Source organism: Haliaeetus leucocephalus, unplaced genomic scaffold (assembly GCF_000737465.1).
Source record: "Haliaeetus leucocephalus isolate CR32 unplaced genomic scaffold, Haliaeetus_leucocephalus-4.0 Scaffold228, whole genome shotgun sequence".
NCBI lineage: Eukaryota > Metazoa > Chordata > Aves > Accipitriformes > Accipitridae > Haliaeetus > Haliaeetus leucocephalus.
The window spans coordinates 16082709-16101144 of NW_010972664.1; the positions used below are offsets into that span (position 1 = coordinate 16082709).

At 41.5% G+C, this 18436-nt stretch overlaps 1 protein-coding gene across 1 annotated transcript; it reads right to left on the bottom strand.

The window, feature by feature from the left end:
• Positions 1–269: 269 nt before the first annotated feature.
• On the bottom strand, positions 270–17881 carry GPR128 (G protein-coupled receptor 128). The gene is given in 12 exon segments (XM_010567667.1): positions 270–494; positions 1694–1841; positions 2843–3004; positions 4006–4087; positions 5679–5855; positions 5858–6042; positions 6762–6856; positions 8986–9053; positions 9056–9094; positions 9507–9515; positions 9894–10016; positions 17773–17881. Coding segments are annotated over 12 exon segments (1422 nt in total).
• Between the last annotated feature and the right edge of the window lie 555 nt (positions 17882–18436).

Consider the following 18436-nt stretch of genomic DNA (forward strand, 5'->3'; position numbering starts at 1 on the left):
TATCATAACCTCAACTCCTTCCAAAGACCTTCCTCGGTGATATGCAGTACAAGTAGTATCAAGAGGATCTAGCACTGCATTGCTGCTTAACAATTGCACAGTCTTGCTAGTGTGTGGTCCTGCTTTTGACTCCTGGTGGTCTTGGCTTATGATCTATTTTGAGCTATCTGCAGTTGGAGTTGTATGTCCATCATTCAAGATACCTGTGAGATCTACATAAAACAAACCACAAAAAAATGCAGGATTGTATTTCATGTGTTTACAGGTTTCTAACTCCAGTTAGGGAAGGTAGACGAGGAAATTTTCTCTGAAAAAGTCTGCGTTGATCTGAAAGTTTCCTGTGAATGTTTTGCAAGCTGCGATTTTGAAACATACTAAGTTTTTGAATGCAGATACAGTGGTACCTCTGGCACCCAGAAAACAGGAAACACTTTAGAAACTTTTTTCTTGAAGATTGGTGATCTGAAAGTGTACAGAATACAAATCTGAAGTCCCTGTAGAGCAAATGAAAGTGTGGAGTCAATATTTTGCTGATAAAACCAGAAAATATTAGACAACAGTAATTGACTTAAAAAACAATCACAAAACAATTTTCAGTAACCACTAACAGTGACATTAATATCTTGAAATACAAGAAGTATTTTCAATAGGAAAATTATTCTATGTAACTATGGATTTGCAACTATACTCACCTGATTTGCACATTGTAACGGATTAGCTAGCGTGTCTCAGGATCATATTATTACCCTCTGCTGGGTAGGACAAAGGTAAGACTTGTTTGAGCATGCCAGAAGCATTAAATGTGGCTGGTGTGCCCTATCAGCACTTCAATCAGACACACATGGAGGGAAGCGGGACTTCAAAATTTCTATACCTGTTCTTCTAAATTCTCATTTCAAGGATTAATCAGGAGTATCTTGGGTTAAAAAAAAAAAAAAAAAAAAAGGCTCATGGTTTTAAATAAATGGATCTCTGTTACCTGTTCCTGATTTCAGTTTTAAATCATGGGTATAATCCGTCAGTGTAGTAATAATCACTTCAGGACTTTTTGCACAGAGCATTTGTAGATCTGATCCCCACTGGTGTACAGGCCCTCAGTTTTCAGTAGATCAAACTGATAGTAAACAACTTAATATTTGGGGATGGGGGGATTTTCACATATTTCCAATTAGCTGTTTCGTAGAAAATATTCAGTGGTGTAATAATGAAGTATCCATTACTCCAAGTACTTCATATGCCCTATATGAATATAAAGCCAAGAATTTAGCAGGGCCATGGGGGAAAAAGAGGCAGGTGCTTTCCTGTAGGCATTTATCCAGGATCATTGTGAAAGGTCTCAAGCCAGCAAGCTCTAGTTACTTCCCTGGGACTCTTTCCCACAGCTGATGCAGGAGTTTTTTCCTGATATTCATTCTGAATATAATTTTATGTATGATTTAGTACAAGAGAAGCCACTCAGACAGGAACATCTTTCCAGTGGTGACCTTGAAATAAAATCCCACATTGATTTGCACAATGGGAAGAGTTTTATGAGTGACAGACCAGAAGGATAGCATCCTTTTCTTAATAAAAATTTTAAATCTCTATAACTGCTTAGCAACAAGTTCCCAGGCTATACCAAGCTATAGAACAAATATACCCAACTTTTTTTTTTTTCATTATCTCAATTATTAGTCTCAGAACTGCTAAATACTTTAACATGGGTAGCAAAACAGCTGAAAACAAGGCTTGTTTCTTCCTGACTTATTAACATGAGGTAGGCTACCATCCAGGTGCTTCTGAGCACTACTACAATAGAGACAGTGGCAATCATCTTTTTCATAAATGAATCCCTTTTATTCCTAGAAACACACACACAAAAAGTTAAGTCTTTCTCTATACCATTTAATATCTTTTTGAGCTTTAAACTTCCTATTTATTCAGGGCTATATTGCAAAGATGTGTTATTCAGATGAGCTGAGAACATACGCCTCCCTACATTTGTTGGACATATCATCCAGAGAAGAAATCCAGAAAAAGAAATCTAACCAAGTTTATCAGAATAATCTGTGTTTGTAGTATGTAGCTTGGATGTATCTTTCTTTAACAAAAAAAGTGAGGTTTACCAAGGCAATAAGAAGCATTGAAAATTAGCATGTTAGCTATTATAAGCTTTTTAGAATGCTTATAACTTCAATCCAAATGTGCTTAATTTTCAGTATAAGAATAAGCTGCCAGTGAAGTTTGGATATCCAGTTTCTCTCAAGCCTGAGAGGAGTCAGAGATGAGGTATTTTGTTTGCTCCAACCATGAAAATTGTACATAAAAGCAATGAAGAAATGGTACAAAGTTTTGTTGAATGGATCAGTTCTGTGGGATTAATAAAAACTAAAGCAATCCCCTTTTAAATAATACAGTGTACACTGCAGAGTTTGTGACACACAGCCTGTGACAATACATGGAGTGTTGATGTAAAACTGAGCAAGTAAATCTGCTTCAAAGCTGCTAGGGAACTGGCCTGACATTCAGATGTGCTGAGAAATTCATAATTCTCATTTGGCTAGACCCAGCTCTGCTCTCACTTATACGGGTTTAAATCAGGGATAACATTCACTGAAGTTGAGTGACACTGCAACCCAAAAAAAGGGAGCAAAAGCCTGAAATGTGTTCATTGATATGCACTTGAACAAAGTCTGACTCATTGCAACAATGGAATTCATTTTCTGACTGCTTTAAATATACATTTCTTTAAAACAAAAGATTTTGTCAAAAATCTCAGTTTGTGGCAAGAAAGTCTGAGCTGGTGACAAGAGAGCGAGGAACACATTTGCTGAAAGATCTGAGGAGTCCTATGCCATCTCACCTTGTCAAATTCACATTCTTCTTCCATGTCGCAGACACACTGATCTTGATGAAGATGATGATGTTAAACAGGAGTATGAGTGCTACTGGCAAGAGGAACGACCACAACATGGGCTTTTGCACACTGAAATTCTGATTTTGATCCAGTGCTGCAAGCCAGCAACTTTTAACATAAAGAGAGGCCATTTCAGAAGATTTGTTAGACACATTATTCAGAATACCAAAACAAAACAAAATAATATTCCACTTTTCATCCTGAAAGATCTCATAGGGCTTTCTAGGCCTTGTTAACCTATTTCTGAAAGGCAACCATTCCTTGAGAACTGAGGTCTTTCAATCATGCTTCTCTTTCTCTGGGGAATGCAAAATGATTTATCAAACAAATTGCATAGAGAAATACAGTAAGGTGCAATATAACTAGGTATCTGGCCACCAAATGCAAGTTTATCTTTAGGGTGTATATATTTTAATAGAGCTAAAGAGTAATAGGGGAGACATAATGGACAAAGGTTGAAACAAAAACAGGGGCAACTTCAGAAGGGCAGGGTTATCCTGCAATAAGCTTTACCTCTCTTTTTTCATTGCCAAATAATCTCAAGTTAGAAGTCAACGCTCCCTAAATGAGTGTCATAAGATAGCCACCATGTGGAAGGGGGTTGTATTTATGTTTCCAAAGGAAGTCTACCTTTGTTCTGCATCATCCACTATCACCAAGGTGCGTTGTAAGCCTAATAGCCTGCTGTGGTATGTGGGCACTAAAATGAATACCGATACCAAAAACATAGGGTAAATAGGGATACAGTTATGTTGGCCAGAAAGATTTTAAATAAATGGGAGGATTAAGTTTAGGTACTGAAATGCTGTTATGCACTTAAATGAGGTCTTGAATTTCAGCTAGGCTAAGAGCATCTACAGCTTCCATTTAAGTCACAGGGGATCTTGGAGGAGAATTCAAGGCAGATGTGGATCCAGTACCCTAAATCCTTAGTGAGGAGAAACTGCAATTCCTTATAGTGAATGTTTAGCATGAGTGGAGAGTTTTGTTTTCTTTTAAGTACTTAGATATACAAAATAGTATACCAACAATAAATCTAGAATTGTATTAATAATAAGCCATCACAAAAGGTGTGGGATAGCAAGTATTGTAATAGTACATTAACTTACAATTCTTTCTGTTGGTGGTTTAAAGCTATTCCTTCTCTGTAAGTAGGTCCAAGTGTTATTGCAACTACTACAGCAGGGATTCCTAACTAATAGGAGAGACACTAGCAATTTATTGTTCGGTTGCATAGGCGTACCTCCCTTCCACACAGATAACTTCTTGCCTCCTAAAATGCATAGATTTTAAGAGCTCTGTTTCATCTGCCTTGCACCAAGCTAAGTGGGTTTTCTATAGCCCAGAGAAAAGGCAGGACTGAGGGTTGCGAGCACTGTTTTTCTGAGGACAGCTCATGTCCATGACTTGCTGATTTTTGCCATTAAAGAGCTTCAGCGCAACTTCCAGCGCCAACACCAATGGTGACAGAGCAAACTCCTTCCTGTGCTGTAGCTACCTCCCTCATCACAGCTGTGCAACCCTACCCGCTTGTCAGCAGTGAGAAAATAATTTAAGAAAATTCTGCACCAAGCACCATTATATTTCATGCCAGCTGGATGCAGAGTGTAACTTTTGCCCCCTCGAGAAGCATGGCAGCGTGGGCTTGCCTCCTTGATGCCTTGCTTTGCTTCCTCTCTTCCATGTCTCCTGCCTACCTGTTCGCTAAGCAGCACATCTCATTGGAAGAAGCCTCCCGCACAAGTTTTTATCTGAGAAATAAACATGCTTCTTAAAAGTCTGTTCCTCCTTCAGCTCTAACAGAGATCTTCTAGACTGCCAAGTATTTGCTGTGCTCTCAAAGTAGATCTGAAAAGTTGTGAGTCAGAATCATGCTATTTTGGACATGTGTAACTAGTCACAGGACACAGTCGAGAACCTAACGCTGTGCTATCGTGCGAATATACATGGAGCACAGTGATGTGTAGCCAGACAGCTTTTGCTGAACATTTTCTGGCTTGCACATGCAGTCCAAATTCTAAAAATTTTAGAGGAATTTCCTCTACCTCCACCCAAATGCAAAACATAATAATGAAACAATCAGGATCTAAAACTGCTTGGTAGATGCCATCAGAAACAACATACCACACAAGCTGCATACACAACGTGGAAAAGGCAGGTATTCCTGTACACTGTATTAGAAGAGTTTCTTGAAGGAGGCTGAGATTTTTATTTTACCTAGTGGGCATCCATCTGCGTTCTTCAGTCCTCCAGGTAGTTCCCTTTCAGCTTGCCGTATTGCTGCTAGCTGTTGTATTGACTTAAGAATGTGCTCTTTGCTTATTAATAAATAATATGTAACAAATAATGTCAGTCACTCCTTGCTTTTGGATGTGTGCAAGGCTCTGGCTGAGGTCATGAGGAATCTCAGAGATATGTAAATGAAAAATTTGAGTCCATATATGCAATCACTGTACCTGAAAGGTTTTTACTTAGTTGACAGAAACAGATTGTTGAATGCCTTGATGACTGTGAAAATTTCTCCTGCACACAACATCTATGTTGCTGTGCCAGTGAACAAGCTATCAGTTTCAGTGCCGTTATCAGGACAATGAAAACAAGCTCAGTTTATGCAAGTAGTGTGAGCAGTAACAGGAGATTATTTATTAAATCACATTGTGCTAAAACAGAGACACTGATTATGATTGCTCTCTACTGATCTCCTATCTTTACAACTCTCCCTGAATGTACTATGTACTGATACTTTGGTAAGAGTTGCCATATATACGACTTTAAATCTTACCCCAACCGATCACTAACATGGTTATGAGGAAGAGTCCAGGCAGGGGCTTCATGGCTCTAAGCAGCAGTAAGTACAACTGTGCCAAATTGAGTGCTGTCCATATAAATGTCACCAACAAAAAGTAGCGCAGTTGGACAGCCACAGCCGTACACCAGGAGTCTGCGGGAGGATCTACATGTCAGATGTGAGTAAGGTGTTACTGGCGGTATCATAAGGAAGGTATTGCTGGCAGTAGCTGGTGGTATCGCTGCTGTGATTCCTGGCATTTTGATTTCCAATTCCAGAGATGAAGATGATGTTAAAAATGAGCATAGAGAAATAGAGACTCACTAATATCCACGTTACAGGTGACTTCGGAGTTTTACTATTGGTAGGAATACATATAGGAGAAAAAAGTAGAGCAAAGTAAGAGAAATTGTAAAATATTTCCTCATTTCCATTGATACTATAAAAGCAAGCTAGAGTGTGCAGTCTTTAATACAGAGCGAAAACAAAGCAATAACTTGTTTGCAGAATTCTACACCGTCATTACTCTCAGACAACTTACCAAGTCCATCAGTTTTGTCTGATTTCAACTAGAACAGAGAATACCCAGCAACTTTTAGGACTGGGCCTTTTCCAACAGCAGTTGGGATGCATTTTCTTTTTTCCACTCTGCTCTTTTTAGAATCTTCAGTGTTAAGAGGTGAAATAGCATAAGACAAGTATTTCTAAACACTCTTCAAGGTACAAGAGAATAATAATCCTCCACTTCCAAATGCTGTCTTGCAAATGCATTTAAAAGGCAGAGTCTGGAAGCTCCTACAATCTTAAATACATTGACCTTGACAGATTGCTTCAAATCTACATTAGTGCAAGCAGGACGAGAAACATGCATTCATCTACAATAACTGCAACTCTGTTGGCATGACTTTGCTCCTTGTGCAAGGGGAAATCACATGACACCATTAATCACAGGCACATCCATCAAGGAAGTTTGCTGCAATTGCATTTAAGTCACTCACAATAAAACTGTAGTACAAGCAGTGTGCATAACACACATTGCTGTATAGTCACAGTGCTTTGAAATCAACTGTTCTCTACAGACGTTTTATAAACAGAAGGCAATAGAGTGTAGAAACTATCAAACAGGCAACAGAAAGCAGAGTAACATCTAAGTAGGACAGCAAGAAGAGAACCTGAGGAAAAACATATATGTGTTTACGTGAATGCTAAAAGTCTAGGCGATAAGACAGTGGACTGAAACGACTAGCTTTGAATGAAGACACCAACGTAACAGGCATATTGGTAACTGGCTAGAAGATAACTGATTAGACATTGTAATACCAGGGTACAGGGCATACAGGAAAATAAAAAGAAGGTCATGCAGGTGGTGGAATACTGTTACACATTTTTAAAGCCTGGTATTTACTGAGAGTAATGAACTAAACACTTCAACACATAGCACGGATCAGCGTAGCAATAATACAGTGCTGGGTCTGTGTTGTCAACTGCCGGGCCAGGGTAGTAACAGAGACATCAGCGAGGCAGCAGGGGACGTGAAATGCAACAGAAATGGCAGACTGCCCTCACCCCGTGTAGATGTGGCATCTGGAGATACTAATAAGAATTGCTAGAAGTGCTGGTTGGGTCCAGTTTGAGACAGTTAGCACTTAATGGGTAGAGCGTAAATGTCTGTACTATCTTAAAGGTCTAAACACAAAAAAAGGTGAGGCACTGGCTGTGTGTTATATGAAGGTATAGCTAGGTAACAATAAGACTTGAAGAAATGGAAAATCTGCTAATCATCAGAAGAATTTCCTTTTTACGCTATGGAGACCAACTAAACAGTGTATCGAGTCATCCCTTTCGTATTCCAGCCACTGAATAGCTTAAATGAATAACTTCAATAACTGAATTGTTCTCAAATTGCTTATGTTGGGAAGCTATCAAAATCAAGGTTAATTCAATCATGCAGCTTTGAAGTGTTTGTGAAGCTTGGAACGGTAGGAAAGAAAGGTGAATGCGTTGCATAGGGAGGAAGGAAATTTGCATTTATAATTACTGGAGAAGATATTATTTGACTTGAAAACATCTGAATATGCACCATGAACAAACAGCAGATCGTGAACGCCCGTTCTCACTATTCTTACTTCTGACTTCTAGCACGACCTTATATGCAAAGTAAATATTTGTATTTAGGAGGAATAACATCCTTTTAAAGCTGGGCTCCGGATCCCTACTACGAACACCTCCTCCTCCCTTCTCCTGGCATTCCCCTTGCCCCCCCCAGCTGCCCCAAGCTCACTAGATGGCAGCACCACAGCGCGGCTCCTCACAAAATCCCAAATTACTAAGAGCCCCACAATAACCTTATGTTGCAACCTTGTGGGGTATCTTCTTAGTATTAGAATAGCTGCTACTAATACTATGTATTACTTTAGAGAAGATTTGGCTTTTGAACCATTTAGTGAAGGCTATGTACTGGGAAAATACAATGTTGAGTTCAAGGGTTTCCCATCAAAGGATCCAGGCAGGAGAAGCATTCAATAGTCAAGCAAAAATATATGATGAAAGGAACTTCTCTTATTTAAAGGGACCGTAGCTGGTTTCTTTTTTCTTTTTTCTTTTTTTTTTTTCATCTGGGACTAGTGATAAGGAAACAAAGCGCAGAAGCAGGAGAAAAGCAGTCACTGTCTGTAAGGTGCTTAGCCACATTCAGCTCTCCATGTTTTCTACATATGGCAGAGCTAAGCCTTAAAGCAAGGCTTAGGCGTTCATGGGTTTTATCAGGAAGAGTTTATCATTCATACAAAAGAGTTTGAATTTGAATTCTTGAGGGACAGAACTGTTTCATCCATGTTCAGCTGATCATAGGACTGAAAGGAAAGGCTTCGCTCTTAATCCTTCCTAATGTGTTAGTGTCAGCATCACCTCATTCCCTCATGCCAGTCTTCTCCAAATCCCTTTCACTTTCTCACTGATTTGGTATCCTGGGCCAGCATTGGCTCCATTCAGAGGCATTTGCTGGGAACTGGTAACCTGACTGAGGAAAATGCAGGCCAGTTAAGAAATATGAGATGGGATGCTGTGTTCAGGCAAACCCAAGCAAAATAAAATAATCACCATTGGAAATTCAGGCCATTTGCAAAGCAGGCATATGCCAGGAATGCCAATGAAAAAGGCTTTGGTCATTCATTTTGCTTTCTGCAGAGTTTTAAGAAAAGTAACACGCATATATATTTCCTGCCTCAATTTCCTAACACTTTTTTTCTTCTTGGGATGATGCAGAATCTCAGACACTGTTTAAATAGTAATTTAAGATTACTTGTGATGCTAGGGAGTCCAGGTTTTCATTACAATTCAGAATTTTGGGAAGTTCTAAAGTAGGAGTTCTCCCTTTCTGGAGCACATCCAGATTGCCATTGAAGTGTTACCTGTAATTTTGCAAAAGCCGAAAGGTATGCATTGAGTACAGAAGCGCTCACAGGCACATGATCTCATTGGGAATTAAAACTGTACTGTGGGTGTGACATCTGATCCAGTGTTATTTTCTGTTTGCATCTAAAATATTTGTCTTTCAGTGTTAAGAGGGACCATGAATTATTTAAGTAGTTATTGTTCTTTTTAGAACATGTGTTTTATACTCAAATACGTAAACTTGTCAGAGTGGCTGACATTATTCATGCCAAATTCAGATAGGTTTAGTTATGCTAGAGCTGCAGAAACACATCTTTTAAATGGGAGGCACAGGCATCAGCACTGAGCTATCAGGAAGACTTTTTATCATGTCTTGAAAAACATAGCTTATATGTTGTAAAAGAAATGCGAAAGAGCATGTGGAGCAGCCATGCAACGCTTACTCCTCTGCAAGCTTTCTGAAAGCTGAGACAGTTCATGGAACCACAGTTGATGGAAAGCATCCTGAATCCTAATGCTAAATAGTAGGATATAAATAGATTATTTTTCAATCAAAAGGCTGTTCAGGAGCAGGTATTAACTGACTCACAGCCCAGCCCCAGACAGGCGCAGATAGGACTTGGTGTGCATACCTTAAATTCTCTGCATTTGGGGTAGAAAGCTGTGTGGAAAGGTTTGCGCTCCTGCTGCCTGACCTATGCTTTTCTGGCTTCAAACACTGACCTCTCTTCTGGTCTAATAATCTGACATCTTTCACAAACCTTACATTTACTTTTGGGAAGTAGAAGTGAAAGGAAAGAAACACATACCATTCACTATCAGGTTTGCATTTCTCTTTGGATTTGCCATATTTACCCACTATAATCCATTCAAAAGTAAAGGTTTTTATAATGCATTCAGAAATGTTCACTGTGCAAGTACTGGCTTCACAGAAATTAACTGCACAGAAGGAAAAAAACCCCTATCCAGATCAAATATTTTTAGTACAAGGACCAATTTTCAAAGATAAAATAGTATTGAGACAATAGAAGCTCATTGAACCTTTTGCCCTAAAGGAAATAAAACCAGTTGGGTAATTCTTGTCTAAACCCAAGGTGCTGAGCTGCTAAAAGTGATATTTATGGAGTCACTGAAACCCTAAAAGCCCATATGTTTTGCCATCTCTCCTATTTTCACTGCCTTGCTCCTAGAAAATTTGTAAAAGATTATAAAGCTTCACTACCAGAGTCTTGTTACCTAGGCAGAAGTCAGATTTGGTAACCTAATGCCACAGAAGATGGCAGGGGGCAAAAATACACATTTGTTCCAAATGGGGTTTGGACAATTAATGGGGGACGGTCCTTTGGTGAGTCTGAAGCATGATGGGTTGGATGTGGCTTCTGGCACAGGGAGTCGCTACCCTGCTGCCTGCTGGAACGGGATGGGGTGGCCAACGCAAACCCCATGCCTTGTCCAAGCACCTGGTGCTGGCTACATCTAAAGGCAGGATGATGACCTCAGTGGAACCATGGCCTGACCCAGTACAGCAGCATAGAGCATTCTCATGTCATAGCATACCACTACAACTTAACAGAAATATACCTTGCAATGCTGCAAACACTTGAAAAAAGTACTGCAACACACAGACAGAAGATTTTTGCTTGGTCTTAGGACTTGCAACATCCTGGTTTTGCTAACTTTTTCTAATTTGGACCACATTTCAGATGACTGTGTCCCATTAGCAGGACTGAGTCAAAGACACATACTTATGGTGGGGGTCCTGAGGGGGGCTCAGGAGACCTGGAGTGTTCTCCATGTTCTGGCACGGGTTTCTTTGCCAAGTCACGTAACTTTCTGTGGGTCTGGTTTTCTATAGGGTCTCAGTTTCCCATGACACAATGATACTTTCCTTCTATAGAAATGAACATGGTTATGAACAAATAAGGACACCGTGACTCTGCAAAGATTAGGTCTGCCTTACAGCATCATACCTGAACCTCGCTTGCCAGGAGGTGATTAGCAGGGCGAGGTGTCTCAAAAATGTGAGGTGGCAGGAACCTCTGGAGGGCATCTAGACCAAACAGAGGCTCCATGTCCTCGCTGGGAAACATGTTCCAGTTACATGCTTCACTACCTTTCTAACCAAAACATTTCTCTTCATGCTCAATCTCAGCTTCTCAAACTGCAATTTATAACTGCTGCCCCTTGCTTTACTTTCTGTCCTTACCAAGAAGAGTTTAGATTCAATGGTCTTGGCAACTCGCGCTCAGTTAGCTGGAGGCTCGCTGTCCTCACAGCATCCTGCTGGACCCTCTCCAGCTTCTCCAGGTCTTTTTAGCCTGGGGTATATTAAGCACGTATTTCATGGTGGGGCCTCACCGGTGCCAGGAAGGGGAGGGTGATAGTGTCCGTCAACCTGTCTCCCTCCACATAGCACAGCTGCTCTGCCATGTTTGCGATGAACACATGCTGTTGGCTCATACGGAACTTGGCAGCCACGGTCACTCCCAGGTACTTTCCAGCGGGGCTGTTCCTCAGCCAGCAAGTTCCTGGTCCGTACCAATGTCCCTGGCATGGAGTTCGGCACTTGTCCTTGTTGGACACTGTGAGGTTTCTGTTGGCATGGTCCTCAGGTTTCTCAAGGTTCTTCTGCATCGAAGCTCTGCCATTAACTGTGTCAACAATACCTCCGCCCCATCCCAGGCTTAGTTTTGTCTGCAGATTTGCTGAGAGGGCATGCTGTGTCGTTGTTCAGGTCTCTCATAAAGGCATTAAATGATACTGGCCCTAGTATCGACCAGCAGGTTGCTCTACTTTTACAATATTCCAATCAAGTCACTGATTGAGCCAAGCCTTTGTGCTTGGCTGTTGAGTTAATTTTCAACCTGGTTAATGTTTCGTTCACCCAACCTGTACATCTTCACCTACCAAACAAGAATGCTGAGGGAGATGTTGTCAAAGGCATCTCTAAAATCAAGGTATATTACATTTGTTGCTCTCCTGTTGTCTACATAGCCAGTTATTTCATACAGAAGGCAGTCAGGTTGGTCAGACAGGATTTGCCCTTTGTAAATTCATGCTGTTCCAGATTATCTTTTTGTCTTCCACATGCATGGAAATAGACTCTAAGAGGATGTGCTTCATAATACTTCTAGGGGCTGAGGTAAGCCTGACTGGCTTATGGTTTCCCAGTCCTCCTTCTTGCCTTTCTTAAAGGTGGGCATAATGTTGGCCTTTTTTCAGTTCCCTGTGGCCTCCCTTGATCACCATAGGTGACAGATAGCAGCCCCACAGTGACGTTGGCCAGGTCTTTCAGCAGTCTTGAATGAATCCTGTCTAGACGCATGGATTTGAATACTTTTGTGGTGATCCTGCCTTCCTTCTGACAGATGAAAGCCAGGAATAAGTTGCTACATTCATGCATGAATACATATGCATTCATACATGAGTACCTATTCAAGCTTTATTTTTTATCTTTCTAGTTATTCAGGCCTTGATCTGAAAGTGTTTTGGGCTGGTTTATATACATATCTGTACTACTTGGGTTTGGACTTACTAAAGAGAGTCCATCTGAAATAAAATTGGTGCTTTTTTTTCCCACTGATGCAATTCTCAAATTATTGCAAATATTTTGACTTCAGTAGAATTGCTTCAGAATTACAAACAAAACCCCAAAGAAATCACAAGTAGGAAGAAAACCAGACCCTTTTTCATGATCTGTGAAGGAAAGTAACCATGACGTAATGTACAAAAGGAATGAAATATGAGCCAAGTGGAAATTTTCCATCACCCTTGGAACAAAAGTAATTGGTTTACAAAAGTTGTCTACCCTATATGCCCTGCTGTATCCTGCTGGCAATAAACCAGATCACCTCCTCTATACCCCTGACACCCGACTGCACTTCCTTCCAGCTTCCCCATCACCTTTAGCACTATGTTCCCACGCCCTTTATACTGCATCATGCCTCAGCTCCCCCCGCAACCTCTGTGTCCTACATCCGTCTTTAGATTCCCAACACATAAAATACACACCTTTATTTGGTTAGCTGGTGGAGAGGAGACAAATGTCATGGGTAGTTTAGAGCTATGCATCTTAGTGGCTAGACTGGATTGACTGCCCACGTGGCCCCCACCTCCCCACTACCAGCATAAGTCTCCTTGCCTTTTTCTCAGTGAGATATTTACAGGGTTGGTCTTCTGTACCCAAATAGTGACATGTGCAAAACTCATAGGATGTCGAGACCTTTAAGATCTGCAACCATCTAGTGAATTTGGTTGAAACTGGTCAGCAAGTCAAAGTTACCCTGAAGGTGGAACAACAGAGAGGTGGGCAGTATAAACATTCCTCAGGAAAACAGAGTAAAATTCAGATTTTGTAAATGCATTAATGTTTGCTATTATTTCAAGTTAATGATGCCTGTCCAAACATTCCTACTCATGTGTTTTAATAATCACAGTTATTAAAATCTATTCTTTAAGGCAATTCACAGCAAATCAAATGCAGAATACCAGAGGAGTGAACATAGGGAATTATAGACTCATCATCATGGTTTGTTCCCAGTGCTGAAAACCCAGCCATGATTATTTTATTTAAGCCAACGTCTCTGAAACGTATTGCCCAAATGTTCCAATCCATCATGAACCCATCCAATCTGTCATTGTCTGTTGGACGTGTTACCCATCCTATCATAAGGGAAATGACATGGGGGACCTGAAGTTTCCATCTACATAGCAGTCTTCACCAAGAATGTTTTCCTGGAAGCTGCAGATCTTTCGATGTCCTTCTGACCAAACACGTGAGGTCATTTGACAAAGGCACAGCTGACACATGACAGCCTATCCATGTGTCACACTGGCCACAGTGTTGGGTTGGAAAGCATGTGCTGGGGATCTTACCAGCTCTGAAGATGCCGTGGCTCACTGAGCCGGCACCCTTCTGGCGTTGGCTGGGAGAACCCGCTCCAGTTAGGGCAGTGCAGAGGTGCCATGCTGCGGTGGAGGGGACTGAAATGGGAGTCAACCAAGCCAGTGCTGTGCCAGGCGCAGGAAATTTGACTCATCCAAAACCAGTGCCAGTGGCAGCAGGAGCTGAGGACAGGCATTGTCCTGCAGGGTGCTGAGCTGGGTGGTGTCCCTTGAACACTGGCAGATCCAGACATGGCAATACTGGCCACTGACATCTGAATTGGATTTTCAAGTCACTGTGATCTTCAGACAGAGGAATTCAAACAAAGGCCAAATTGGCTAGAAACAGGCCACAGACAGTTGAAACCTGTAATGTCTTCCTCAGATACATCATTAATTTGAAAGAGCAACAGAAGTAGGTAAAGGATATGGCCTCACCTAGCAAGAAGAGCCACGTCACTGCTTGTGGATCCAACCCTGCTGAGCAAGTCTTGGCCAGGGGGGAAAGATCAGGGGCCTCCTGAAGCAAAGGGATTCCCAGAAATGTTGCCAGCTGCCCATGGTGCCTGGCTCGTACTGACCTATCTCACAAAGAGCTCCCACCCACTCCTCTGGGCACACGCGGGCTCCGTCCTGACAGGCGTCACTGTTGAGGCAGGGGCATGGAGGTACCATGGATTCTGTAGTGTCTGTGTAAATAAAGAATCAAGATATTAAAATATTCATTAACACGTATGTAAAACCACATATCTACCTAATTTGATGAAGGAAAGAAAAAACGTGATTTATTTGAAGCTTCAACTAAAAAATGTATGTGACCCAGTCTTTCCCATTTACTTAGTCACTGGTCCCTCCTTGTCACTAAAACCAATGGCATGAATGTGGGGTTGATGGACCTCAGGCTCTGAAAGATGGGTCCAAGACCTGGGGGATCTCCACGGACCAAGGCTTCCTCACAGTCAATCTCACCTGGTCCCTAAGTGAAGGATGGAGTTGGAATCCTTTGCCATAAGGTTCATGGTGGAAATTGTGCACCTGTGCACTGGGTGCAGTATGGTATGGTATGGTATGCCTTGAAATAATGCAGAAAACCAGACTTGAGGGCTGCCGTTTGATCTGACATTTTAATGCCTGTGTTTTGAGACGCTGACAAATAGAGTAAAGCCAGAAAATTCAAAAGTAAACAGTGCTGTCAAGAACACATGTGCTATTGTATATTTCTAATGTTCTTGCTGAACTAAAAGATTGCCTAACTTCTTAGTCTTTAATGGAATTCATATAACTGGAAGATTATTGCAAAGGGGATGTGCCACGTGGCGGGGGTAATTCTGTTCTTGGCACGCATCACTCGGCTTTTGCTCATGTTGTTGCTATTTAACATTTGTGTTTCGGGCTGTCTCAGCTACATTACAGCCAGATGTCTATGATGACAGTGGAATAACATCTATGTGTCACTAGGTAATGTCTCCACTAGACATTAGCTTTTCAAAACACATTGTCTCTCCGTTGGAAATCTTACAGAATGGAAAGGAAAACTCCTCCAGCAATTGAGATCTGGGTGGCCCAAGCTACGCAGCTCCGGAGAACGGCTATATCTTGGGGACCCGGGTGCCCGGTTGGGCAGCTGTTGCCCCTTGCCCAGTCACAGGCATGTGGCACATGGGGCCACGTGGCAGAGGAGAGACAGCGGGGCTCAGCCGCTTGCTTTGGATTGGGAGCCTGGGAACGCACAGCATCTGGGAAACCTGCAGCACAGCTCCAAGCCTCGGTCTCACTTGGTGAATGCATGCCCAAAGCGGCCAGGCAGAAGGTGACGCGGCAGGGTAACCTGGCACGGAGGATCCCGAAGCCAGGGAAGGAGCGACGCTGCCCTGCAAGGGCACAGACCCCGGGCTGCCTCGGGTGGGAGCAGCGGCGGCCGCACTTCCACAGCCGGGCTGGGCTGTCGGGGTCTGGCTTTGGCACTGTTAGTCCCAGGCTGCAAAAGGAGCGTAAGGAAAGGGAAAGGTGAAAAGGAAGACAGGGCTGACACCCCTCTGAAAGCAGTAAAACAGAAAAGCTCAAAGCTGTGGGGTTAAAAAGTCCAGCGTTTACCCGTGGAGGTGCCGGCACAGCTGCCACGCAGCCCGGGCGGCGAAGGGCAGGCGCCAGCAAACAGCATCGGCCTTACCTTTGCCTTCCCCAAATGAGTCCCTCTGTCATAACAACGTGATGCTCGCAGGATCTGTTAATGTTAGTTGAAACTGTGGCTCTATTTAGTGCTTCTTGGTAACCTTTCTTAGCCTACTGTTCAAAGTCTCATGTACCATTGTAAAGCGGGTTTTTTTCACAGAGGGAAATACGTGTCTTTCACAAATATGAATTCCTGAGGTGACTAATGCAGTCATGTCTACCCCACACACAGTAAAACTCATCAGGCTCCAGTAATTGTGGCATTGGCTTAAAATCATGGGGTTCTTCTGGTTTTATTTTATGATTCAGAAAACATCTTCTTTTTATTTGTCCTTGGCTTTTAAGTTTTGCAGACATTAATCATCTCAAGAATCACATTGATTTTGACAGTATATATTTTTAAACTAAAACGAAATGATGCTTGCATAATAGTATGTCATCATGAACTGTTGGGGTTTTTTTTAATCAAACATCGTGGGAAATGTTAATGATAATACTTGTGGTTAAAGCTTGAATAAAGAACACTACCACTACGCACAACAAGCAGCGCATCAGATGGGCTTGGAGGTATTCTCCATCCCTGAAGCAGCTGCAGTTTAAATCCAGTTCCTAGCAGCTCGTTTGCCTGCAGTTGTGTAAATCCTAGGCATAAGCAGAGGTATCCCCAAGTTGCACTGAGAGTTAACTCCCATCTCATCTGGGTTTAGCTCCATCAAATCAAACAAAGCGCTGGGTATATACTTATATTAGCAAAGGTAGATAATTACTGATGGATGTTAAATAATTGCTGTTTACTTATGTGCCATTTCTTGTCCTTAGGTGTGTTCCCTCCCTACAAACATCCGATAAATCTCTTGACATAAATATAACCTAATGTATCCTCATATAAACTTTTCCCCAGGTTTCTTGGTCTGCAATCATATCTGACTCCCTGCTGGACAAGCAGCCAGGAGTATCTGATTCTTTCTATGAATTTTGAATATAGGTCCATGCGTAATTTTGTATCATGTCAATATAGTGAGTATTTTGCTGAGAGGAAACACTGACCAGTTTTCTCCTCCAAGTTTGCGCACAGAAGTGTCTTATGACGGATTGCATTGACCTGATTTTGGGGTATAGAATATGCAAACCAATATCTCTGATATTCTTTCAACAAATTTTTCTGTAATACAAGTTGTAATGAAAACATGAATAAGTAATATACAGCATGTTTTGCTTATATGCATACAAACATATAAACATAGGTAAAGATAAATATTTCCTCTTTAAAACATAATTTACTAACCTAGCGAGAAGTTTATTTTTGTCTTTTGAAAAATAAAACAGATTTCTACCAGAAGAGTAAGAAAATTTCAAGACATTTCTCAAAGCTCTATCAGAGGAATCATATACAGCGTAAACATGTTACAAGGAAAACAGTCTAGAGATTGTTTGTCATCCTATTCTGTTTTACAGCAGAATGCAAAGTTTGGGTTACTTCTTTAAACATCAGTGTAAGAAGAAAAACGTTTCCACCTAAGAATTGTACAGCATGGATGCAAACATGTTTATCAGCAATCATGTTTAAATACTTAAGGAAAGGAAAGAGAACCCAAAGAGTACAAATGGAGCTCAAATCAGGTAGAATTATATTTCTTACCTGTTTTAACCCTGAGGACAAACTGCCAAATACACAGCACCTAAAGGGTCACAGTCACTACACAACAGGTAATTCCAACCAATATGCTGTCCCAGTGGAGTGAAGGCATGTTGTGGTGCGGACTGTCTGCTCTGCTATAAAGTGGTATTATACATTCATAACCTTGTGATGGATAAACCATTAACTACTTGTCTAATGCTAAAACTTTAACCTTTTCTGTTCCCCTTAGGGAAAAAAAAAGGTTTGGTGGAGAAGTAGCACACCATTATTTCTATCATTTTCCACCCGATAAAACATTTCACTTATCAAGGCATTAAATGTCATGTCTTCTACTTGCTACAGGAAAATGTCCCAGCTCAGACACCCAGCTACATTTATACTGATAAGGGCTAGAGCCTATTATTTCAGTGCACAGCATGGCTCAAAGCCATGTCACCGAACCTCTCTTCCCTCCAAGCAAGGCATCTCCGTATAGAGACAGAGATATATGTGTGTGTATAGGACTGGCCTATATCAGGCACTTGGCATGCACTTTCAGGAGAGTAAATGGTATTTCCAAACTACATAATTTGGACAGGCAGGGCAGAGCCTTGTTGCATCCCCTCTGTGCACCTCCACCATTAAATATGGTCACTCAGCAGGCACTGGCACAACTGGGAATAAA